The 26,839-nt window shown below is 42.3% G+C and overlaps 1 protein-coding gene across 9 annotated transcripts in view; it reads right to left on the reverse strand.

The window, feature by feature from the left end:
- The window catches only part of LOC115568823 (teneurin-3), a 157,306-nt gene that overhangs the window by 75,013 nt on the left and 55,454 nt on the right, over positions 1-26,839 (reverse strand). For all 9 annotated transcript variants that reach the window (XM_030396460.1, XM_030396465.1, XM_030396464.1 and 6 more), the window contains 2 exons: positions 12,799-13,024; positions 2,099-2,337 (listed from right to left, as the gene is read on the reverse strand). In XM_030396460.1, the coding sequence (XP_030252320.1) occupies positions 2,099-2,337; positions 12,799-13,024 (465 nt within the window). The remainder of the gene's footprint in view (positions 1-2,098; positions 2,338-12,798; positions 13,025-26,839) is intronic.

Here is a 26,839-nt window from a genome sequence, read left to right on the forward strand (position 1 = left end):
ACTGCCGAGTGAGCGACCACTGTTCAAGACTATGTTTCAAGATGTGTGAGCGTGTTACCACTGGTGTTTTATCTTTGATCTGCTGCGTCCTACCTGCCTTTTCACATCTGGTGAGGAACATTTTGTAAACCTTTTACAGGCCCAGCTGGTGTGGATGGTGCGCCTGTCACTGTGTGGCGGTGCTGAGATTAGTTGGACTTTCATTTGCTTCCAAAAAACTGCTAAAAAAAGAAAGATCGGACCATGCGTGCCGCACAAAGGGAAAATAATGGTTTTGCTGAAGAGGTGTTTCTAGATTCTCACACTCATTCTGGTGTGATGTGAGCCGCCCAGTTCAGCTTCCACTTCCACTTTTTCTTTTGGCAGTTGTCACTTCCATTTCTTTTGAGGAGCAGGAGACCGACGCTCCTCTGTTGTCTCTGTGGCCTCGGCTGCAGTACTACAGTAGCACCGTGGCTTTTAAAAAGTAAATAAATTGGAGTTTTGACTTCAATATTTTGAACTCATATTCACTGCTGTTGATTCAAAGCACAGGGCTGTTGCTGGAGTACGCGGCTTTTGAATCTCTTTTTTTTTTTTCTTTTCAGAGCAGTAATCGCTGGCGGCCCGCTGGGATGAAGCTCTTGTGCAGTTAGATAAAAAGAAAGCTGCACACGGCTAAACAATCACTGAATCTCTCAGAGTCTCCACAGCAGAGGTGAAAACAATTTTTTTTCAAGGTATAAGTTTCTATCAAAGTTGTCTTGGCAACATGTTATAGGTCACACAATCCCAGGTTATTTGATCTGCTGTTGATGAATTCATTTATTCTTCGTATTTCCCACTTGACTCGACAAACCAGCAGAAAGCTCCCATATGAAAACTGACTATCGCTGAGGTTCCAAAATAAAACTTTACAGAAATGTACACTCCCAACATGTATTATGGTGACTGAGTTGGCTGTTTACTCAGTTTTGTCTGGCTGACTGGTTTGAAATGCACAGTGTTAACTTGTACAAGATCAGCTCTACACACAGCGCCGTTCCCTAGAAAGAATATCTGCATTCCAGGCTCGGATATTTACCGATGCAGATCTTTCCCTGAACTGCCCCACCAGAGAATCAAAGGGAAAGTTCTGGTCTAAGCCCTGAGCCGGCACAGATGTTCAGCCTCGAATATCTGGTAATGTGAGCAGTTTACAGATAAGATATTCACCCCCTGTACTGCCTCCAGACATGATCTGGGACAGAACCGACTAAGTGGACCAACGTGAGGAGGAAAAGTGCAGACCTCTCTTTAATTGGTACCACGGAGCTGGTGCAGCCTGCTAGTTTGAAGGACAGCTACGGGCCGGATTAAAGGCGGGTAGGTTTGTGGCCTCGAACTGATGAGGCTAACGGGTTGTCAACCATACAGATAAAGAGTCGGGGAGATGGTGCGGGAAAAGCCGAGACAGTGAGCGTGTGTCTGATTGAGACAGGATGTGAGACACGAGCAGAACATAAAGTCTTTTGGGGTCTGAATCAAGCTTGAACTCCCCGACAGTCAGTCCAAGTCTTCAGCTCACGAGTCGCCACAAACAACACACTGCTGGACAATGCCGACCATTAAAATGGCATGGTTTATGCTTCTGACATTTTCATTTATTGTGACATTTATTGTGTAACTTGAAGGCGAGGGCGTAATAATTAATATGTGAGGACCGAGTGATGCCGAGTTGTTTATTTCTTATTGTTGTGTCTAATCAAACCTTGAGTCGAGAGTGTTTCTGCTTTCTAGTCTCAAGTGTCAAATCAAGACTTCAGGGAGTCGAGTATTAAGTTAGTCAAGTCTAAAATCCCTCATTTTTGGGACTTACTGTAACACCGACTCTGGAGATGTGTGTGTGTGTGTGGCGACAAAACCAGTTGGTGTGCAACTCTTATTAATATGATAATCTTAATAATGTCCCATAATCTGTCATGCACTGTTTTCTTCTAACGCTGTAATTGGACTGTGTTTGTGATTTGAGAACAGATAAATTGAATATTCTCCTTCATCCTCCTCCATCTGTGTGATGCAACTCGACTTCAAACGTCTGTCAAACATCGGCGCTCCTACAGCCGGATCTCAGCCTCACCTATGCAGTAGCAGAGAATGATGGACAGAACCACAGCGATCCCCACAGCAATCAGGGCGGTGCACTTCCAGGAGCAATGCTTAGGCGACTTCTTGAACTTGAAAGCCCCTCTGGACAGGCTGTTTCTGGGCAGAGGGCGAGCCGGAGTGGAGTAAACCGTCCCCGTCGCCATGGTGTAACCAGGGGCCGCTGCGCCGAAGAAAGGTGTCGTTCCGGTGCCCGTTTTAAAAAGGAAGTGCCTGGAGAGAGGGGAGAAAGAATTAGCAGAAAAACAGCATAGTTCAAATTAAATTCAAATAACAAAAGCTGGAATAAAGAAATGACCCGATGCAGTCGTAAGTCCCGTGTGTGTCACACTGCAGGAGGAACCGGGTTACACTCTAATATTCTGTATAATCCTGACATTGGAAAGGTGAACAAAAAGCACCTCATAAAAACAATCATCTCCCACTTGCCCTTTTACAACTGGGCCTTTGCTAATAGCCCATTATACCTGGGGTAATTAAGAGGGTTTAATCAAATGCACTACGGAGTGATCGTCCTATTAACTTTTAAACCCCACGTGAAAAGCTCTTAAGTAAATGAATTAAGCCTTGTTGCCACTCTTGCCACTACTTAGAGATTAATACCCAAATGCCTGCAGGCTTATGGGGACAGCCAGGGAAAATTGGACAGATTGACCATGCATTACAAATGCACTTCCAATACAGTGCTGTAGAATTTATCCGTCTGTGGGAAAAAAATCCAATACACTTACAACAGGTCGTCTCCTTCTTGTTAGGATCCTTGTTCAGGATACGTTAAAGCGAGGAGACGTTAGGAGAATTTAATATCATGATAATCCTGATAATTACTTAAATATTCTTAAAACTTAATAAAAAGAAACTAAAACTGCACTTTTATACCACTAACCTTTTGTCTTGTAAGGGAAAACACATATTTTATGTCCTCAGAAAGGTCAGATATCTTTTTTTGTGTGTGTAAAATAATCAATCGAAGAATCTCAAATAAGTAATCATAAATCAAAGGGTCCATGTGCACAAATAAGTGATAAACAAATGTGACCTCTTGTCAGATTTTATTTTGAAGTCCACAGTATTTACACACATCCTTTAACGTGTGTTTGTTGGGAACACAATGTGCAATTCAAAATAAATCAGGATCCAATAAAGACGCTTGGTCAATTCATCACGATCAGCTGAGTGTTTTATCGCTATACATGATCAAATATTTTACCATCCCACCTTGTTTGTTATTGTGCAACACATATACAGACACACACTCACAATTCCATTATAAATTCACACAAACTGTGAAATAAAATCCAAAAATGAAGGTGCGAATAAAACAGGAAGAATCATTTCACAACCAGATAAGCACACCTTCACTCCTGAAGTCATCCCCTCACCTATAATGTCACACGGCTGCTGTAACTTGTAGAATTAAAGGTGTTTCTTGCTTTAGTGGCTGAGGAGCAAATACTTGATTTGTAAAACATGGATTGTGCTTGTTAATGATACTTCTGACAGAACAGAATAAACACTATTGAAAACAACCTTTAATATTCAATTCAGGGTCACTTTGTCGGAGTAATCTCCTTGACACTCGCTGTTACACTCCAAATTAGACCTGAGAGTACCTCGCCAGCACCGCAGTAATAACTTTCCTACTGGCCCAGTCGCGGGTCAAGTGCCCTGCTCGAGAGCACCTGAACAGAGTAAATAAAGCGGTGAAAGTGCTACAAATTCACTTCTGCATCCAGGTTTACTCTCCTGTGATCCTGCGATCTATGTTTACCACAATAAAAGTTAAAAGCACAGTAAAAGAGGTGAGGTCAAGGGGTTCGAAAGAACTTCCAAGAACAATAAAACATTTACAACGTAATCTAGCAGTCGAATATGGACCGCTGATGCAGGAGTAAACAAATACTTAAAAAAAAAAAAAAAGAGTTGATTTTGGGCCAGAGAAAGCACAGTCCTCACTCTCCCGCTCTCAGATCTCTTTACTTCCTGTTGAACGAGACGACACACACACACAGTTTCTTGTGTTCTATAGTTCCCAGGAGGAGCGGGTTGCCGTGGAAACCGCTAATTTAAATACATCAATAAACTGATAAAGCGGTGTTTGCTCATCAATTATTTGTGCGGCATCTGTGGAGTCCCCGTGTAAGTTTTGTAGAGGCCTTTTTAATCCTGACTGAGAATCTGCACTAAAGGAGCTTGAGAACGGCTAATTGGGTGCATAATCTGAAGATGAGCAGTTGAGGACCGAAACACTCACTAATCAGAGCTTCCCTGATCGTTTGACAGGAGCGGTGGGTCAACACGCTTTAGGTAAGCTGCAAAAGTGCCGAAAAATGGTTCATTAGTAACTAGAAAGTTTGTTCAGTTGGTCCAAATGTTTCTGAGGAAAATGAGGGACAGTTTCAACAGATTTGTTCGATAGACACGCCATAATTCTCCGCCATAATGCATTGCTCATATTTCAAGCCCTGCTGCTGATATTTCAGCTACTTCCGATCTCCTGTGAGGATATCTCTGGGCCACAACCTCCAATGATCAATTCTTGACAAAAAAAGAACAAATGTCAGATTTGGATCGTCTGGCTCTTCAACGCCCAGATTGACACGAGCGGTCACGGACAGACAGGGATTCCATTTAAAGGTTAGCGCGTGTCACTGCTGGAATGACAATGCTCCGGTTCGTCTGCAACCTGGAGAAGTTCAGATGCTTCAATCTGGAACAATCTGTGCTGTAGCTGCGGCAGACTCTATAATACGCAGTTGGGTATGAATTGAGGTCAAAACTTGCACAACGTCGGAGGCGGCAGACGCGCAGTCAGACACACAGGCAAATAGACACGGCTATCAGGGGAGTTAAGTGTAAGTGGATGCAATCTGATGAGGCAGACGGACAGAGACGTGGATGTGTGAGCTCGTATATGTGTGTGTGTGTGTGTGTGTGTGCAGGTGTATTTACTCTATTTGAGGGAGGTGACTACCTGCTGGCAGCGATGATGTGGAGGCAGCAATGCCTGTAAATAAGGCTCTCAAATGTAACCGGGCTTCTATTCATGCAAAGATGTAAGTACATAGTGTTCTCAAGGCTTCCACGGCCACAAAACACATCACATTATCATGATGAGAGACTTTATATCATCTCAGACTGCGGATATCATTTAATGGCATAATTCTTTTCCAATTTTCCAATCTTTTCATTTCAATTTACTGAAAGAGCCAATTTAAAAACAGCACTGACCAAAGTGCTTCACAGAGAGAGATGAATTGATTGACGATTACAATCAATCACTCAAGTATTTTGATAGAATCACGACAAGCAACAGCAACAAATAAAATGCAAACAAATTAAAAAGCGAGTGCGGCCGGCCGGGCGCGTCTTCATGATGGAGATAAAGAAAAGAGACAGCGACAGACTGATAATCGGCCCGGCTGATTATTGGAGCCGATATTCTGCATTATTCAGATTACCTGCACCTTTTTCTTTTCTTTTTTTTTCTCAGACTGCCAATAAAATAAGTTAATTTAAAAATAAGCTACTTTGGCTCTGATGCAGAGTCATCCCGGTCTGCAGACTGTCTTAACTAAATGTTCTGCACACATAACTATCCACCATCTGATCAGTTCACATCACAAGCGACAGCCTGTCAATAATAATAATCTCTGAGTTATCAAATACATGTAGTGGAATAGAAGTATAAAGTAGCAGAAAACAGAAATACTCATGTAAAGTACCTCCAAATCGTTAATGCTGATCAGTTCTACATATCGATTATCACTCTCCTGGATGATTAATAATCGGGATCAGCACTGATAAAAACATAATGATCCTCGTCTACTTTAGATCAGCTTTGACTGTATCAGCGACGGGGTGAGATCTGACTGCAGGTGGTTTGTTTTTTAACTGGCTGCATGGATGAGGAGCCGTGATTGGTCCCCAGATGTGAGGGAGCGATAGGAGATGAAATCTTAAAATCAGTGAAGAGAGGCCACAGGTTCATCTCACGTCCTGCAGGCCTTCCCTCGCGTCGGACTCCTTCACACTTTAAACTACACAAACAAACGAAGACATGTTTGAGTAATAAGACGTCTTTATCATCGACATCACATCAGGCGACATCTTGTTTGAACGTAGGTGCGAGTATTTGTACGATACGGCGCTCAGCTGAAGGTTTTCCATTATAATCAAGATATTATTGGAATTATAAAATGACCAAGTCTAATTTCCACACTGCAAAAGCTGCGATTCTTTGATAAAAGGTCAAATGTGTGACAAAACAGCATTATAATGAAGTAGTTCACTGCTGCAGAGACGCTCTGGTCTGCAGATGTTCTCTGGATGTAAGAAAACATCTGTTTGGTACGAATCCCAACAAATGTCGCGTCATCATGACCGACAGTTTTTCAGTTAATCGTTGAATGATGTTTGTTTTGTTTTGTTTTGTTTTTTCACCATATCATACAGTCCTACTCTTGTGCATCCTCGCTCAGCGCTCCACAGAGATCTCTCCTCACTCCTGGATGCAATAAACGGCCTGCAAAATGGCCGACCAGAACATATACCAAATATAAAATAAGGGAATTGGAATTTACCCTCAGTCTCTCCTCTCTGTACCCCAGGAAAGTGTCCATTTGAACCAGCTGCAGGTGAGATCTGTCACATCTGTAGTACAAAGCTACAGAGTGGTCCTGATAATTAAAACTGTTCTAAACAAAATATAGAAATATATTAATAAATATCTCAAATTAATACACGTGTTGACAAATTAAAAGACTTTAATTGCAGGACTTTCTTTATTGAACAACCCGATGCACATTACCAGAAACATATGGCACTCAGTGGGTGGTTTGAAACGACAAAGTCAGCTATATTTCACACATTTATATCCCTCTCACTTTGTTCCAGAGTGTAAAGTGAACCTGAAACTTGTCAGAATCTGTGTACCAGCATCAGCGCGACAAATTCCTTCTCTGGACATTTATTTGCACTCGGCGCTTAGAGTAGTTCTGGTGCTGATGTTTTTCATGTCGGCCACTTTTTTTTTCCCCCTAAAGAGCCGACTGAAGGGGTCTAAAGATGAAATGCTGTTGGACATGATTAACAAACAGCGGACCAGTGTAAATGTCTGCAGCTATACACACTGGATGACCGGCTGTAATTGATTACAGCCAGTGTGATGCAACAAGGCACATTACTATGCTAATCCATCCGGCCCTGGTGATAGCAATGTGGTCTGCTGTGGGTGAGTGAGGGAGAGAGAGAGAGAGGGGGAAAAGAGACAATCAAGAAAGTGTGAGACGGAGAGAGAGAAAGAGAGCAAATGAATGGCTGCGTGTCAGTGTGATCGCACTGTGTTTCTGTGCACGCCTGTCTGTCCCATTGAGAAGCCTGTAACACAAAAGCAGCAGCCACCCTGGTCTTCTCTGCTCTCACAACATTGCTTGTCATCGGGATGACATTTGAAAACATCCTCACAGAGGACAAAAGACTAAACAGTGAGTGGGTGGATTTGTCTCCGGCTAAGCTCCAGCTGGAGGGGTGAGGGAGAAACAATGCAAATCGAAGCCCTCAGAATATGTAATCTGTCTATTAGCCGCTGTTCTGCGTTAGCATTAGCATTTCAAGGTGAGGGCTGGAATAATCAGGCCGCTTTAATCCAATGCCCAAAAAATGAGTACAGATGTGGCGGGTGTCGCAGTGCCTCGTTTTCACACTCGCTGTCGTCGCCTTCGCTCTCCCCCGGATCTCCACCTGCCCTCTCATCGGGGGGCCTGCTAGCAGGTGCTATTCTGGTACAGCTAGCGCTGCATCCGTGTGATGGTATTTCAGGCGAGCTTTTTTGTGCCGTCCTGCCCACAGAGATCAGCGTGATGCCGCCTTGATCGCTCCCTCGGAGTGCTCAGACTGTTTGCACGTGGAATTTACCATATTTAACGGGTATGATTAGGTTTGGCATAAGAGGAGCTCAGCTCTTATGTACATACATTTAGTCTAACGGCAGTAACTTCCTCTGTAGCTTAATTTTGAAAGATGATTCATATAAAACTAAATACTGGTGTATTTTAGCTACTGTAGGCTACATTTGTAATGTGTTATGGCTTTTATTATTGAATAACTATGTCATACTCTTCACCATCCATCCTCTGTTCATAAAAGCTTTTTCATTTGCTGGCAAAACTCATCTGGAACAGATGCACTCTATGTTGCCAGCAGCAGCAGCAGCAGTTACTGTACTGTAACCTAAAATAAGAGTGAAATATTGCAGGAACTCTGGAATCACCACAGAAATGTGTGCTTGGCACTGAAGATGTTGGCAAAATAAACAAAAAGGAAAACACACAAGAAAAAGAAAAAAAGAGATACGTCTTGAGGATTACCACTTTGTCTACACCACCATCCACTTTGGCAGGTAACCAACCAGCACTGCAGGCTCCTTTCTACTCCGAAAGGCTAGTTGGCTGGTGTCTTGCACATGACTAATCAGTCCTGGTGCGATCCTGACATCGAAGCTGGCGGACAAAAAAAAAGTTCAATTTTCTTCCTCTGATGTGAAGCATGACTGTCTGACTCATGATTTACATGTGCGTCCCACACAAACAGCCGCACACACGCACAAAAAAAACAAATCCTTCTTGGATTACCTCTGCTATTCTTTTTCGCCCCCGAGAACAATTCTAACACATTTTTCCATCAGGAAAATGTACTGTCTGTGGGACACCGTACCTCATGATGGTTTTGGAGCCGGGACATAATTTCATTTCACCAGAGGACTCCCCTGACACATGAATCCAATGAGGATTGACAGTACATTTATAACTGAAACGTGTGGCTGGGCAGGCCTTCAAAAGACTCATTCTGAAGTGTCATAACGACTATTCTAGCTGAATCTCATTGAATCTAAGTGAAAAAAATGCTGAAGTGGGCTCCAAAGGGCATACATATGTAGAAGCAGGCACCTATCTGTATTCTTATCCAGTGGAGCACTTACGGAGCGCGTTGCTCGCTACGAAAAAAACACGTCACGAATCTAAATGTCACACATCCCGATTCAGTGTAATTTAAACAAAGGCTCAAGTACTGCTCGGGAATAATTACAGAAGTGTGCATCGGTCTCTTAAGGGACGTAGCAATTCATTCTATAATGAAATTCAATGGAATACTTCTAATTGAAAATATCACTATTTCAGTGAAGCCAAGTGGTTAGTAAGGGAAACCTGAGGGATTTATCAAAAGCATTCCACACACTTTAAAGATCTGAATGTCTCTGCAGCACTTGAGAATCGCGGCGCACATGATCACTGCTGCGTTGCCGGCTAATTGAGCCCCTTAAATGGAGCAGTTTCTTTGTTATCACGGAGCAGAACAAAAGCTGAAGTAGTATAATGTCGTAGGATTATCTGATGTGTGAAAACAGCAGAAAAAACGTCCCTTTTTTTTTTTTTCTCATGACTTCTCATCACGATGCTCATATTTGTGTTTCAGTTCATTAGCGATAACTTGAAAATATCCTTTGCTTAAACTCAACAATACATGAGTCTTTTTGATGCTGTATATATAATAAGTTAATACCAACTGATTGGTTGTTTAATTCCTTCTGAGCTGTAAACGAAGCATTCATTTGTCTGATGTTTGATCCTGAGTAAATGAGCCAAAACCCAACTTAGTGTCTTAACACGGCTTTGTCACAGTGATCACAGTGAGATCAGTGACTTTAATTCACTCACCATATAATAATGAGCAGTACTAGTTAGTGAGTGCGGCACTTCACACATTTAAAAGAACACTGAACGCTGTTCACAGTGAAAGCTAGTTGGTATTGAGTCAAATTAGCACACTCGTGGCTTTGAAGACCAACACTTTTATGGGAGGTTACACACACATAATTCATTACCGCTAATTGCTGTAAAAGTAGCTAATGCTGTCAAATGAGTGCTTTATTCTTGGAGGAGGTCATGTCACACGAAGTATATTAAGCAAGATCATAACATTGTGATCTATATTTGACACTTTTTTAATCAACTGCCTTGTGGGGGAATAATTCACCATCTGCACAGGAGACCACAAAAAAAAAAAAAAAAAGACCCAAGAAAAACATGTCAGCGTTGAGGATTCAGAATAAATTCCCATCCTGCTGCATCTGGAGCCACCTACAGTACATCCTGCATGTGCTGCACCAGGACTGAGCTGGCCTGCAAAACCCCCTGAAGGCAGCCTAATAAATGCTCTCTGGAGCTTCTGTTTACATTTCCCAACCTGGTGGTTTTCTTGACATCTGCAATTATGTGGCGAACCGGGTCTTCCCTTTTGGCCCCATTGGTTCGCAGCAGCCCTCTGTTCCCACCCACTGACAAGCACTTGATTTAGAGTCCACTGTGGTGATAGTGATTTATGCCTCGTCTGATGATAGGTGTGCACATATTGTTTTGTCGATACGGCGACGACAGCTCAAGGTCATTGCGCGGTTAGTATTCAATCACTGCATCTTCCCCCAGAAAGTGAAACTGTCACCGCGTATCCCGATTGATTCAGTCAGATCATAAGAGGTTGTTACTTCACGCTGCCACGGACAAAATTCAAAGTTTACATTCATCCAAGCCTCAGAAAAGGGTACGCTGTGCCAGGGAAATATCAGGCTAGAATGCAATCATCTACTCGAGGCCATTTCTGAGTCAGGGCGCAATGTACCACACTTCATTAGCCAGGATATTTTGAGCTCGCTGATTAAGAGAGATATAACTGATGGTTCAGGAGGTAAACTTGGCAGAGGCTCTTGTGACAAAGTAGTATCTTGCACAGCAAATTTTGATATAACACACAATCCGCTTACCAAGTTCCTTCTGAAGTTATAGCCTCTCTGATTTGAACTGGCAAGCTTTCTGATACTCGCATATCTCACTCTAATCATACGCTCTCCTTCTGAGTGCAGGTCTATCTAATTCAGTAAGCAGCTCTTATTTGTGAGTGAAGAACTCGACGACGTTATGCTCAACAGAGAAGAGAAACAATGACCGTATTTATCAAACTCTGCTGGAAACACATTGTGCCATGCATAGTGTGTGGCATTCTCATACATCCTGATGAGTTGTGGTCTCTTAAAAAAAGAATAAAAAATCACCCAGCCGGGTTATTGCCAGTTGTTTTGAGGAGGAGACAACCAGTTCCCAGCACTCCTTTACAGCAGACAGCAAGAAATGTCACCGCAGGAGTTTATTATGTGCTGAGGTTCACGGCACCTAATACTGAACTTCATCCTGCCTAGACGGGTGACACACAGGCTGTGTGCTTTCCCAAACCCTCTGCCAGCCGTACAAATGGTAAAGGTGTGGTGGAGCCACAAGAGCATGAGCATTAATATAACGCTGGTAATTCATATTTGTCAATGAAAAACACACTGCTGGTTCAGTCACGACTGTGTGAGTCACTCTTAACCCTGGCAGGCGGTTTTATGAATATAGGATGATTTCTGATGTCTCAAAGACACATTGCTCGATTTTCTTAAAGGACACACATTGTGCCTTTTTTGTTTTTTTTCCCCGTTTGTTTAAAGTGAAACTCTCGCCAAAACAGATGTGTGATTGAATATGAGTCACGCCGTTGTGTAAAAGCATAATGACAACAAAAGAGGCACTTTTAAGATTTACCGTAGTTTTGTTTTTGGGTCAAACCCATTTTCAATGGGAGTGCTACGGGCACTTTTACGCTAGCATCAAAATCTCTATTTTTAAAACACTAAGAAGTCTCGACACAACATGAAACTTTGCTCGTAGTATCACCAGGGTCTCTACACATGAACACGAGCATTGAGAACATTGTTTGTGTACACAGAGTTTACTAAAAAGAAGGTTTCTGGACAACTCACGTTAGCAGTAGCATCTCCGGCGCGCCACCGTCATGGCAGACAAAAAGTGTCGATCCCTGAGTGCGACCTCACAGGCAGGAGAGTAACGGTGGACCGCTCCTCAAACCTTCCTGTTAAGCCTCGGTTGCTTTTTGGCGAGAGTTTCACTTTAATGTGTTACAGAATCTGCACCAAAAGGAGCTCCTTTCTCCCACAGAAAACAGTGCTCCTGAAACGCCTCGTCAGAAGTCCTCTTCTGTGACTTCATGACATCACACCGAGTCATTAAGTTGTCATCATATTTGAATAATTTATCCCTACATTGACGTAGAAGTGGAGCTAACAAGAAGCTTAAAATACGACGGAGACGACTGGAGACATGGTGAGCAGTGCTGGCTCAGGTGTGTGTGAGCTCACCAATCAGAGTCCACTTGGCATTCGGGAGGCGGGGCCTTAAAGAGACGGGAGCGTCTCACACAGAGGGGGAATACAGCGCTGCAGCAGTGGACAGTATGAGAAAACTAATGTGTCTTTGAGCATTAAACCATGTAGACTAATCCAATAGTAACCCAACATAAAATAATGAACCTAAGAAAATGAATTTTATGTCTCCTTTAAAGGTAAGATGTTTAAAATTCAAATATAGGGTCGGACTTCAAACTTTGCAACATTATGCTGCAACAGAACAAATTATTACAGTGATTATACAGAAATTTCCACCGGCAGCTTGGCCTCTGCTCATTTGTCTCACATCATTTTGTTTTCTGAGTCAGTGAAAATGGTTTTATAATAACACCTGGGCCTAACTGTGCCAGCTCTGGTGTAGGTCATTGTGGGTCACTCACCTGCTCTCCAGGGCCACATTGCTGCCCAGGACCCAGCTGTCCTGCAGCTGGACGCATTCCGCCGTACTCTGCAAGTCGGCCGCCAGGCCGGCTGTGGGCGGCGGGCTAGGGCTCCTCTGATTGGCCAGTGAGCTGCGGCTCAGGGACGTGATGGACGGATGCTGCTTGTGCGGGGGCGGGGCTGGTGGGAGCGGCGGTGGGCCTGGCTGACTTGAGAGATGGTCACCTAGAGAAAAGCAGGTTTATTAATTCTTAATTGCAAACTCAAACACTTAAGTATTATTATATATTTTCTAAAATTAAGAGCCAAGAGAACCGGTTTGCTAAGAGACAGCAGATGGACAGGAGACTGCATCTGCCTTGTAAGATATACACCCAGCTAACAGACCCAGAAAAGCAAATACAACCAAGAGCAAGACATTAACATGAGATGCAACCACTGCAAAAAAGAAGCAAAATAAGAGCTGCTTTTATAGCGACACACATAATAATTGTCGCAAAACGCCACCCGGCTGACAGTTGGGTTCTCTTAAACAGAAGGTCACTTAGAGAGGCAGCTGTTCTTTTATGGCCGCTTAACGCAATGTTTCACGTTTGATTACAGCCAGAGAAGACTCTCAAATAACTAATGACCAGAACATCCATTAGAGCTCTGAGAGAACAGGTTTTCCAATTTCACACAAAGCTGTGTAATTGGCCCCCAGAATGGCATGTGGTGATTATCTATCCATCTTCCCTGTTTAAAAAGGTAAAAACCCACAGTGCTGACAATTCTGATTTGCTCCAATGAGCCCCAAATGGGTATCGTCTTTCTTGCCTTACAGAGGCTTGGAGAATATTGGAGCGAGCTGGGGGAGCTGCGTCTTTTAGAGGCTGTTGTTTTTGCATTGACAGCATGAATTTTTATAAAGCCTAAAGGAGTTAAATTCAGAGCACATGAAGGCTGGAGGTCGGTTCTGGTGCATGATTTTAACCTTTGCTTCCTCAGCCGTGCTTGAAGACCTTGTGAAGTTGGTTCAGAATCTGCTCAGCGCTGCTGGCTAGACAGAACAACTTCACTGAAAAGGACACTAGTCATTGTTTTGAGAGAAGCTTTTAATGACCATGTATTTTTTGTCCTTGTCTATGTGCTCCTGCTCTTAACTGTGCCCTTCTATGCATAAAATGAGCTGTTCAATGCAGGCAAATTAACCATTTTTTCTGACATTTGGTTCCACAGCGCTGAGAAAAAACATGTCTGCCATTCAGAGCGGGGAAATCATTTTCACTGCTTTGAGGTAAAAACCTTCAGGCTAGTGCACATGCAGGCTACTGGAAGATTATTTTACTCGTATTCAAAGGAGGAATATATACTGTAAGGAATATTGTGGGAGGAATAATTACCAGGAATAAAACTCTGCTGCAGAAGTTAATTGGAGGGACAGGAGCAGCTGTGGTAAAGTTTATCAGGGGTGTCTGATTACTTGCATTGAATTATTGTTTTTATGACAGAAAACATTATTAGAACATCTGTACACAGACAGACAGAGCGACCGGCTGACGTTGATAGATGAATGGTGTGGAGCAGCATCAGGAGTGACACGAGCTCACAGCGCCGGTGCAGAGGGCCAATCTAAAATTAATTAGTGCCCGATTAGAGTTTGATCAAACCCAATCAAATGCGATCCCCTCATCACCCCCTGCCACCTTGTTCAAAGTCATTTCTGAATCCTAACACACCAACTACCTGTGATCAGGTTGCACCAAGAAAAATAAGGCGGCCATGACTTTGTGGTGATGAACACAAGACATCCCACTCATCTCCTGGGTTAGACTGCGAGCCCTTTTAGAAAAGTGCTAAGTAGGCTAATAGAAATGTGGATTATCTACCAACACTGGATGGTTTTACTTCACCTCTGGGCCTCATTCCACTGTATGAGCCCGCAGCCAGCACCAGCTCCACTTCACTCTCCCGCAGAAGCATTTTTCATATAATCAGCACACACTAGTGCATCAGTACAATGTCAATGAGGGGCTAAAGGGAAGTGACGCAGGGAGGACAGGCAGATGGGTTTTGAAAAACAGAAAATGATATAACACCGCGGTAAGTGGAATGTTGATGACTGGAGAGGATTATTTTTAGATGTGAATGTTTTTTGTCACTTGTTAAAAACTGTTTAAAAACACAAAAATAAACAATCTTAATGCCTTTTTTCTCCAAGTCATCAAACGAAATGAGATCTCACTGTGAATAACCGCAGAATCCGCTTAAAAACACGACGAGCAGCCTCTTTTGTAAAGTACATAAAAACTGCTGCATTTGTTCTCCAGTACAAACATCATCTTATTAGCACGCCCACATATGCCAGAGTGAATCCTCGTAAACAATCCGCCCTCCCATTACGCATTACAAATAAAGATACATGACAGATATTGCACAAATCGGCGTCCATTTATCTTCGTGTCTGCGTATTGATCTATTGGCACGCGGCGCAAGTCAACATCTTGATTGCCCTTGTTTAGTTGGCAGGCTGCTCTGCTGCTGTTCTGCTCGCGCTGAGGGTTTGAAGCCGCAGCAAACTGTAACTGTAACTTGGATGAAAAAAAAACCCATAAAAATATATGTTGTGCAGGTGCATTAAGGTTGATGGGAATAGTGCCGGCACAGCACGCAAAAGAGACGGGTCCAAACACTCTCCACTTTACGGTCAATCTTGAATCAATTTTCTGAGGAATCGACGTGTTGAAAGGCACGTCTGGGCTGTGACATGAAATGAACTGTGTTTTAGGTGAAAGCACAAGTTGAGCGTGACGTTCTCAAAACAAAATCCCAAAAAACCTTCAAAGGCTTGGGATTTGACATGCAGCAAATCTGACTGCCTAATCCCACAATGAACTACGGGGAAACATAAAACCCCGTGCACTGAATTAAACCTCCTGTATGCATACTTTGCAAAAAGCACTCAAAGCTTCTGGGGATAAATAAGGTCTCCCATTTGAAACGCGGCGTTGTATCTGCTGGAGACAGCCAATCAGTTTTCCTTTTGAGTGAAGCAAAAGACGCGAAACAATAGATGCCACCACTCCGATACAAGTCTGAGAGGAAGACAAGAAAACAGAGAATGTACAGTTGAAGAAAGTGAAAAGAAGAAATCCATGGAAATGTTTTCATCTTTGTCCTTATAGAAGCTTAACAATGCAGCAGCAAGGTTGCTATGATACAACCCATCGATGCGTCGGCCTCAGAGAACTTCTGTTTTAATACTTTCAAATGACTAAAATCAATAATTGTTTGTTTCACTCTTATAGAAGTGCCATAAAAATATCTTGGAAATCGATTCCCTGGATCAAACCTGAGGAACAAGCAACAGCTGTGAGAACTAATCTAAAACGTCTTCTCCCTACTCCCACCTTCGACTTCATCGAATATACTTCCATTTTCTCACTACAGTATATGAGCACACACCACAGCGGCCACTTACACCTTTGAAATATTACAGTAACTCACAGAGTTATTCCCGTTTAACGATTTGGATCTGAAACTTTCCTCCGTGTGGATTCTGAGTGATTAATTATGCAAACGTTTCTCCAAGTTAAAGGGTGATGAAGATTAAGGGGTTCTCATCCCCTTAATCTTTGTGAGGTCAAGATCAAACGGAGCAATGGCTGCTTGCTTTTTTTTTTTCCCGTAAGAGACGCAAGAAATTACATGTTGACTTCACATGTCGGATTTTTAATGTTAGAATTAACATTTTAATTGCCATGTGTTTTGGTGTGTACTCACTTTCACTGCCACAGCGGGTGTCTGGATGTCTGAGCAGTTTATTTTGGAGGTGTGGGTTTGAATCCAATTTCTGGGAAAAAGAATTACAGTCGGGGCAGAGTCTCTCTGATGAAAACCTATAAGTGATAACCTCGGTGTGATCCACCGGCAGTGCAGTGCTTCAGTGTGCATTCTCTGTGTACTTCACTGGCAGGAGTTAGTAAACCACTGGGGCACACCATGCGAAAATATGGAGTTTTGGCAACTGCCGCACTTTGAATTAGATTATCCACGGCCAGGCATATGCTGGATGTGGCGTTTGAAAAAAGAGAAAGTGCACGAAACAATGAGCCTTTAAGAAAGCTTGGCATTGTCTTCCATCAAGACACACAGGGAATTAAGCTGGCCTTTAAAGTGCAGGCTCAGTGACTGGGAAGGCAGATGAAACAGCTGTGTGGTTTATGGGGCTTTGCTTTGAAATCAGATCAAGAAGGATGCCTCCTTTGCATAATTCCTCAACGTCAGCTTGTCATCATCTCCATCAGAAACAAGCTTTAAAAGACCTTTGTGATTAATACTGCATGCCAGCGCTGAGAAGACAGACTCATTCGCTTCTTAATGATGCTTGCAATATCTATCAGATGATGCTTTATGAAGCCTTGGTATTTCTACAGACACGCTTCCTGCAGTAGATCTTTGTTTAGTTGCTCTTAAAGATACAACGTGTGACATTTTCACATGAAATACTTATAGAATTGTGTGCCGACACCCTAAATGTTTCCAACTACGCTCAAAAGCATCATTTACTTGGAAGTATCGGTGCTCTGCCTCCGTCACGTTCACTTCCGGGACAGCATCAGATGATACATCAGAGGATGAGGAAGCAACTCCGTGACATGACTCAGCGTACCGTGAATAAAAATTTAATCACAACCGTATCCGTGAGCATTTCTGCCGGTGTCACATCGGAGAGATTTTCATCTGAGATGGCGGTTGTTCCACGGTGGAGACAACAACTCCCATGATCCCACACTACTTCAGGATATCATCAAACAGCGTCTTTTGTTTTCATTGTTTACATTGAGAGACCTCCTCGAGGCAGAGATTACACACCGTGTGTTTAATAAACTGTGTAATGAGCCGATGTTCAGACCCCTAACGACATAAAGTCTGCGGGTGCATCGGGTCGTCCATCAGCAGGAACCCCACACTGAGTAGTTCCTTTGGAAAACAGTGTTTTTTTCTGATACAGTAACTGATGCTCAAAGTGTTTTGGGCTTCCCATTCATATAGTTTAGTCCATTTTTAAATAACACTGTCAGAGGCTATCACTGTCTGCAAGCTGTGCTCACATTTCACCACAATTTTCTTGAACTTCTCGATGGCACTCTCGGATGTTTAGGCTTATTAGGATTCTATGATGTGCGCTCCTTTGAAAATATCTTTTTTTGATGAAAGCATTGACAAGCCTTGAGTACTGCGCATAATGTTCCAACACTGAGTTGGGACACAATTAAAAGCCGTTTTGCACTCACTAAGCTTGGCAAGCCTGGTGAAAGCCTTTTCATATTCATTGTGTAAGTACTGCAAAAGGTCTTGTGCCATTTTACTCTCCATTAAGAGACTGATTCAACTGCTAATGGAATTGAAAGGGCATTTGCTTTGACTGGCTTGCCCTTCACCAATAGGAAAATTGCAGTATGTGTGCATCACAAGAATCCCGTCAAAATAGATCACAGCTTCTTTTTTTTTTTCTTTGTTTTCACCAAAAAATATTCATAATTTTATGAAAGAAAAGTTGCACCTTTGCTCTGCAAAATTTCACATTAGTGAAAACACAAAACAAAAAGAGACCTCTGACTGAATCCTCCCTTGATTTTTATATGAAATGAATAATGAATGACTTCCATGATAAAAAATGCCATTTAGAGCAGGAAGGATGTTTATATATGTCAAATCAATAAATTCATTCTCATCAACGCTTGGTTTTCTATTCACCTCAGCACACCTCTGGCGCCCGGTTGAAGGCAGTTGCAGTATACTTTAGTAGAAAACGAGGCAGCAGCTCGACTGTGAAGCCCTGCCTGTGGGGGGGGGGGGGGGGGGGTTGGGTTGGCTGTACCCAGTGGAATTTGGGACCATTTGAACAACCTTGCCCTAGGTGAGTTTTGGGGATTTACTCTGCAAAGAGAGTTAGCAATTTTCAGGGGCTTGGAGTGTTGAGGAAAAAAAAGGAGGAAGAAGAAAAAGAAGAAGAAGAAGGAGCTGTGTGATTTCCATCATATTTCCTGCCAGTGCACCGTCACTGCACTCGCAGCCTTGCCCACTCTTTTCTCCCGACTTTCAATCTGATCAAAGACTGAAATTTCTTTTAAGCTTTTTCCTCTGCAGGGGAACCAGGATGTAACCAATATTTCAAGTGTTACATAATCATTGCATTATAGAAAGAAGACATCAATCCATTTATCCATACATAATGCACTCCTACTCAGTCATATAGCGGGCATTCACAAAAACTCACATTTGATGCAAATCCTAGACTGCCATTCATCTAAAATGTATGATTTGTAAATACACTTACAAAGTCGAACCCAGTGAGGACGCACTGTGAATATAAGCAGCCTCACATCGTTGTTTGTGCATCTCCCTCTCTGTCTCTCTCCCCCAGACATTGCTACAGATGGCAGATCATCATACAGATGATGACTGCTTAGCAGTTCTTTCTGACAGCTCTCCGATTACATAGCAATTACACTCCTTCTCAAAAGCTGCTTTGACAATTAGCCTGCTGACAAAACACTTAGTTGTATTTATTCATGTGTGGACAGCTTTGGCTCTCCTGTTTGTCCAGAGAGTTTGTGTTCACACCTAGGTAGAATGCTACAGTTTCTAACTTTGGCGCAGGCAGAGCCGCCTCGACAGCAAAGCGCCGACAGTATATGCATCACTGTACTTTCTTAAAGCGGCAGAGATAAAAGCTGGCAGAGTCCACAGGGACACCAGCCAGTCCTCACTTTCTCTTCCACACATTTAGACTTAATTTGTGTTCACACATCCATTAACTTCAACACCAAGTCACCATGTGTTCATTTCCTATAGCGCTCAGCAAGCATTGATTTTAAACATGCAGTTAGTATATTGATTTCATTGTCAAGTATTCTTTTTTTTTTTTTTTTGCCTTACAGTATATCTTAAAAGGTGTCACAGCCTACAAACTGATAACGTTGTTGACTACGTGATGTTTCTTAGTTGTGACTAACAATGTTTCCAGTTGATGCAAATCTTTGTTGCCACATCAAATCTTGAAAGACACGCAGAACATCAAGCACCACTCAATATAATCAGGGAGTCATTAACCATTAGTGAAGTCTTGTAAACGACAGTTGCAGATAAATAACGACACTAATTATTTTAGAACGCTGCAGAAGAATATTTCCAGATTGAACAGTTGAAGTTGGAGACGAACATTGGACTAATTGTGATTTTGGGGCAGAACTTAAAGCGTTAACACAACAATGACATCATGACCTCATAAAGTCGACGTGTGAGGGAACATTCGCCTTTTCACATCGTTGGGACAGTGACTTGTAAAATGTAATAAGTTACCCAGCCAAAGATAAAATAAGTAATGTAACTATACACATTATTTACATTATATACACAGAATTCATTCTTAATACTTTCTAACAATAAACAAAACTCATTATAACACCGGGATCAACAATGCATTGTTATCACCACCGTATCGACTGTAAAATCAGAGTAATCGATTCATTTTATGTTAGAACTTAATAAAAAATAAATACATTTTGCAGAGTTTTGTGTTCTTATTTCATCTTAATCTAACAATGACCACTGAGAGTGACGTAGAACCAGCTTGTAATGGATTCAATCTGCCTCTAACTAATGGATTTAATGACTCTACTTAAAACTTCCACTGGCCACTTATAGAACTTGACCTTTTAAGTCCTTATAAAATGCTTCATAATGTCTTATGATTACAGTTATAAAGCATTCTGAGTATGTGAGTATCTTTTAAAGGTACGTTCTTAACACACTCCAGACATCGACATCATAATGATGATTGTTAAAAACTAGTATGAAAATTCACGGGTGCTTGTAACTGTAATTATGATGTGCTTAAGACACATTATGAGATATTTTAAGTGACATGGAATGGCGACAATTTACTTTCTGATCATTTTTCTAACTATTCTACACTAAAGCTTAAAGGTCTCAAGCTTCAGCCGACCCCTGAAGTCTGGAAACATGCCGACAGACGGATTCCTGCACAGCAAAAAGACCCAAAGCAACAGAAAAGCAACGTATTGATTAGTAACTGATTACATGTTGTTTCTCAGTTACCTGAACGGATTACAATTACATCCATATTGTAATCACGTACCTAGTTACTCACAAACACCGTCTCTTTACACGTCGGACGGACACGTAGCATCATAAGCCTTCATTTGAAACGGTGGAATACATCTGCAGTCCCTCAACACTCGTGTTGGCTTCACATTCTTGGCCTGCCAGTGTGTTGCACCTTTGATGTGCTGTTACAATCGCAATAACAGCAGCAACCTGCCACTTCTCGTCACCGCAGCATCCTCTTTGATCCTGGAGAAAACGCAGACGGCGACGATGTCTAAAATGGTACAACATAAACAAATCACCAACGAGGAAGTGTGGAAATGGAGACGCCGGAGAGACACGCTCATCCAAATGTGTCTCGGCTCGGCACTTTGTTGGGAATGTGTTTTGAAAAGGTTATTCTGGCATTCTTTTGAAAAGAAGCTGCCAACTTCAATGGTTCTCCTGTGCCTGTTTTAGCCGGACCGGCCTTGGGAGTAGTCGTTCCCTCCATCTAAATTGCTACGGTGGCTTGAATGGCGTGTGCCTTGAGTAACAGCTAGTGGTCGTGATTGGCTGATGGAGACAACACGAAGCCTTAGTTCTGGTGTTCCTGGCCACTTCAAGGAAGCTTGTGAATATTCAGAAGCTTGCTGAAGGATTTTCACAGATTTAATTCCAAGTGCAGTGTCAAGATCAACAACAAAACACTGTTATCTGGTTCTGCTGAACAGTGAGTCACTTCTCTGACTACAGCAATATAGATTTCAATGAGTAATTGCACAAAAACGTCGCCTACATCGTCTTAGGGGTCATAGAAATGTGACATGTGTACTCGGGAGAACTATTCATATGCTTCCCCATTCATTTACAGCCCGCTTCCCCAATCACTTGAGAAAATGGTTGCAGGAAAAAAACAAACCACTCATGGTTGTAGTGCTTCAGTCTTTTGCAATGGCTGCTGTAATTGCATTTCCTGTGCAAATCGCTCATTTTGTTGAGGAACCAGACAAAGGAAGCAGCATCCATCTAAAAATGGGAAAGCCCATCTTTTCCTGATTAATTGTTGGCATATTGTTCTCAACTGGATGCACTCCACTCGCACAGATGACTAATTTTCACCTCCATTGTGAGAAAACTTGAGGAGACAGAGATTCATACGGTGTGTATCTTTCACAGCACACTGAATAAACACATGGCACTGTGGCGCCGACATCATGTTCGATAGAGGAAGATGTTTTAATACATTGCTTTTTCACGAGGAAGGAAAGTTTCAGCTGAGTTCACTGTTATTTAACCATTACAGGCATCGTCCTCATTAAACTCTGACTACTCTCACAAACCGTGTGGTTCAGAACAAAGGAAACCAACTGACTGCTTCGCTGATTGATACAAATTCAACAAGTTGATCACAAGACAACAGTTTACTGCCAGAAGTAATTATCATTTAGATTATCAGTCACCCTGCTGATTATTCTGTCCATTGATCTATTAAAGGACTCAAATTATGCTCAATTTTAGGTTTACAAGTTTATTTTGCTTGTCTACTAGAAAATCCTTCCACACAACAACCTCACATAAATGCTGATGGCTCGTTTAAAGCCACAATTTGTGAACAGGGACTGTGTGCATGTCTCTGTGGGTCGAGCATTTGATACCTTACAGCAATTATAATGCACCTAAACCTGCTTTATAATCTAACAAGACAGGGAAACTGCACTTTCTACAATATGGGCCCTTTAAACAATGACAGAGTCACAAGAAAAGCATGTATTGCGAGTGCACTTTCAAATATAAATGAAGACAACAGAAGGTGTAACACAGGGAAAGAATAATACATAAAACCTGGATAATAAAACAAAGATAAAATCATCTAAATCACAGGTTTAAATCGGACCAGCAGTCCATAATATCACGTTAACGAGACAAAGGGAAGCTGCAGATCGTCACATGGAAGCAGAAGGAAGCAGTGAAAATGACTCAAAGGATCAATGGATTGTGAACATAGTTGCAGATTAAATTTCTGTCGATTGACCAAGCGATTAATTAACTTATGCTTACATGTCTGAATAAAACCTTGTTTGCCGATTTCGATGCAGGTTGAATCTGCAAACACAATAAGATACGCGGATCAACTGGCTCCTGAACGCATCGCACACCGGATTATTGGCACGGCAACGCTTTAACATCTTGTATTGCAAAAGATGCAGCTGATAAATACTCTACATCCTGCAACCGTATACTGCATGCAGCATAATCCACACTCATCATTTATTAACGTATTGTCATACAAGTCACTTTTATCTGATGAACTACAGTGAACAAACAGGGCAGTGTGGTGCATTCATACCTCATCCTGACTGTCTCCTCCTAACATTCCCACACATAGTTCTCCGAGCCAAAACATTTCTTGCCCTGTCTGGCTCGAGAGCTGAAGCTGCAGCGCGCAGGCTGAAAATCCCTCTGCTTTACACAGACTTTTTCCTGAGGCCAAGGCTATGAATTGATACCCCACTGTTGCATTACTCTTGGCCACAGAGCAGAGCACAGGACGAGAATAATAATAGGACGAATTATTGGTGTTTCTCATACTGCTCACCAAGCGGTGCATTATAGTGGCGCGCAGGGTCACGCTGGAGATGTCCATATTCTCAATGGACACAAACGATTCTCTTCATGTGTGTTAGAAAAAACAAACACATGTTTGGATATACAGTACGTGCACTCACCTACCCACACACACACACTGCTGAGAAAAGCCTTCCAGCGCCACTGATGTTTGTGAATTTCCCGTCAGAACACCCTCTGCTTCCCTCCGCATGAAGAAGAGCTAAGATGCAACCTGCGTACCCTCTGAGGCTTGGTGCATGCTCAATCAGCAACATGATATGGCCCACGGCTCTGTGCTGAGGTCACTGCTGGAGTCTTGGAGACTGATCATGCATGAGGTAGCAACGCAGTGTTTCCCCACTAATGTGCCAAGCTAGCCATGCTGCTTCTACGACTACTATTCGGCTGCATAGACCGAGCTCCACCCTGAGGAAACGGGGCTCTACCTCAAACTCTGGGTTCTGTGCATTGGAATGGAAAGTGTAAAAAGATTTCAGGCACGGCTGCCGAAATTATAAAGCAGTTCAGCTGTCCAATATTGTCACTTATCCGAGAATTTCCGGCCACGCTATGAGATCCAGACACCGTGCTGATCCGAGGACCAATCGAGTCTAATCAAGATGATGTTACTTTTGTTCAACCCCGGCTGGAGGCGAGGTCTCTTGAGTGGCCCGACGTAGCAATTAATTAGTGAAACTGGCCTTTTAAAGTTTAATCTGCCGTGCAGTCATCTTAAAATTTTTACCCCCATCCGCCTTTCGTTTCAGAGTGGCTTTCACACATGTCTACAGCATGTAGTCGAGTCAGATGTACTGTCCTTCAACATCACTCTAATGCCGCTTTGCTTGACAACAGCAGACAAGGCTGCCTGCGTTCCGGTCTTCATTCACCTTAGAAAATACCACCTTAAGCCTCATCTGTCATGTATCGGCTACAGCCTAACATTTCACTTTGTTTGGCAGACATTGATTTTCACCTCCAAGGTGTTGTCAAGGAGGCATCCAACTCATACATTCCTCCTCTGCTGTCTCTCCAGAGGCTGCTTTGGAAAGAATTGCAAGAACACACACATAAAGGAGAGCTCAGAGAAATTACTACATTTGAAGGTTGCCGAAAATATTGCCAAATCTGTTGAATGAGGACACTTGTGGGGATGAAATGTGTGGGAGATACAGTAAGCCGGGGCTTATCAAAACACCATTTCTCTGTGCCTATTCTTGTGGCGTATTTTGAAGTGTATTGCTCATGTACAGTAATACGCTCGGCAGCATGCAATTCAGATTAAATACTGTAAATACCCAACGAGATGCAACCTGATAGGACGAGCGCGTGCGTGCGTCAAAGCATATCAGATGTACGAATGAGGACTTATTGTGGTTTTACGGCTGCTGTCCATGCCAATTCTCTCAGCCAAAAAAACTCTCAGGACACCAGACGTTAAAACACATGGTCACTAAAAAGCCTTGAATCAATTTCATCAGATTTATCCAATCCTCCATCCATATGTTACGGCTGTTTTTCCCCCCACAGCAAGTCAGATAACAGCGATTTGTCAACCACTGTCTTACAGCAACCTCCGCCCCGCCCTGCACACACACAGACACACACAGATTTGCAACCTAGTTGAGCAACACTTTATATTCATTAAGTGTCAAAATTTTATGACAAATAGCTGGCTTAAAAGAGCAACAGTATATCTTATTTAGGAATTATTTGGCACCAAAGAGAAATGATCTATGAGGTAGCCTTGAAGGTAGCATCCTTCCACACTTTCATAATAAAATGAACCGCAACACTAAATGTAACAGAGTGGATGTGCTTTGCACTTTTAATTAGTTCTAATTCACAACAAGTTATAATAATTAGGCTGACTTAAAGAAATGCAGAAAATAAATAAGAATCATAACAAACTAATTAAAAGTAGGACTGTGATGTACTGAGAGCTGGGAATTCAAACTAGTTAAGCTTTAAACATGATTGAGAGTCTACAGAGCCCAAACTTTTTCCCTTAGAGGACCAAAACAGAAACTTAATGATGGGCCTGGAGCCACATATTTCATGGTATTGTTAAGATTATAAATTGTTCTTCTATCCCAAATTCCCTTAACTGACTGACCTCCTGCGTGTCACTCTGCCCACAGTGCTCAGATTATGAAAACTAATAATTAGGGATCCTAAATAACTAAAGAGCATTTTTACCCCACAATAAAATAAAGGAGCATAAACAACAATTTATATTATACTTTATTTTGTAAATGAAATCCATTTTCTTTCTCTAGGAACACCTGGTCGACCAAATCAAACCTCATTGTGGGCTAACTGTAGCACATCGTCCAGCTCCACTCTACAGTCAGAACACAGCACTGCTTTGGGCCTAAATGCTAACATGCTAACATGACTATGCTAACATGCTGTTGTTTAGCAGGTTTACCATGTTCGTTTAGAATATTAGCATGCTAACATTTGGTACTTAAAAAGTACGACTGAGCACGATGGAAATTTGTTGAGAAATTTAACTCGGAATTTAAAAGGTTAAAGGTTGAACGTTGAGCAGCTGTTGAGCTATTTCAGTCTGGACCGAGCTGCGAGTTATGCGACATTGCATTTGCTAAAGCCTTAACACAAACATGGCCGACAAGAACTCTCTGGTAGTATCTTGATCAGCACAGATCAACTCACACAGGGAAAGGGAATCTGTTAATTCCAAAGTAAAGACACTTCATGTAACGGAAACAGAATTCTTGCAAATGGCAAACTCTGCTCTGAACATTTCGGCTAATTTCTAAAAAAGAAAAGTGCATTTCTATCTCTTCTAAAGGTTTGACAGGTGAACTTTAGGTTCAAAACAACATTTTCTTGCAAAAAGCCCAAATAATGGCACAGTGTCAGCATCCTTTTTTCTGAAATGGGCTCCATAGAATGAGAAAGAGAGACAGAGGCAACGTCTGGCTGTGCATCTCTCAGCCTGCTTACTGCTCGCTAAGAGCGAGCATCATAAACCTGCTATTTTTTTTAAAAGCGCAAGATAAATATCCTGAATATTTATGGAAATGAAAGAGACCGGGGAGAACAACTTCATCATGCAGACACACAGCAGACTGATAACCGTTTCCCACAGATGACGGTACATTAGGAATCCTCTCCGACGAAGGTGAAAAGTTCAGTTCCTACAACAGCTTAATCGTTTTACTGTCCAAGACGCCGGATTGAAACATGCTTACTTATTGTGACTGACGCTGGAAGAACATCAACTCAATGCCTGATATGCAAAATGTATTTTTTACTGCAGCTAATAGCATAAGTAGCAAAAAACATCATTTAGGCTAATGGCTGCAA

The sequence above is a fragment of the Sparus aurata genome, chromosome 18, assembly GCF_900880675.1.
Source record: "Sparus aurata chromosome 18, fSpaAur1.1, whole genome shotgun sequence".
In the NCBI taxonomy this organism is placed as follows: Eukaryota; Metazoa; Chordata; class Actinopteri; order Spariformes; family Sparidae; genus Sparus; species Sparus aurata.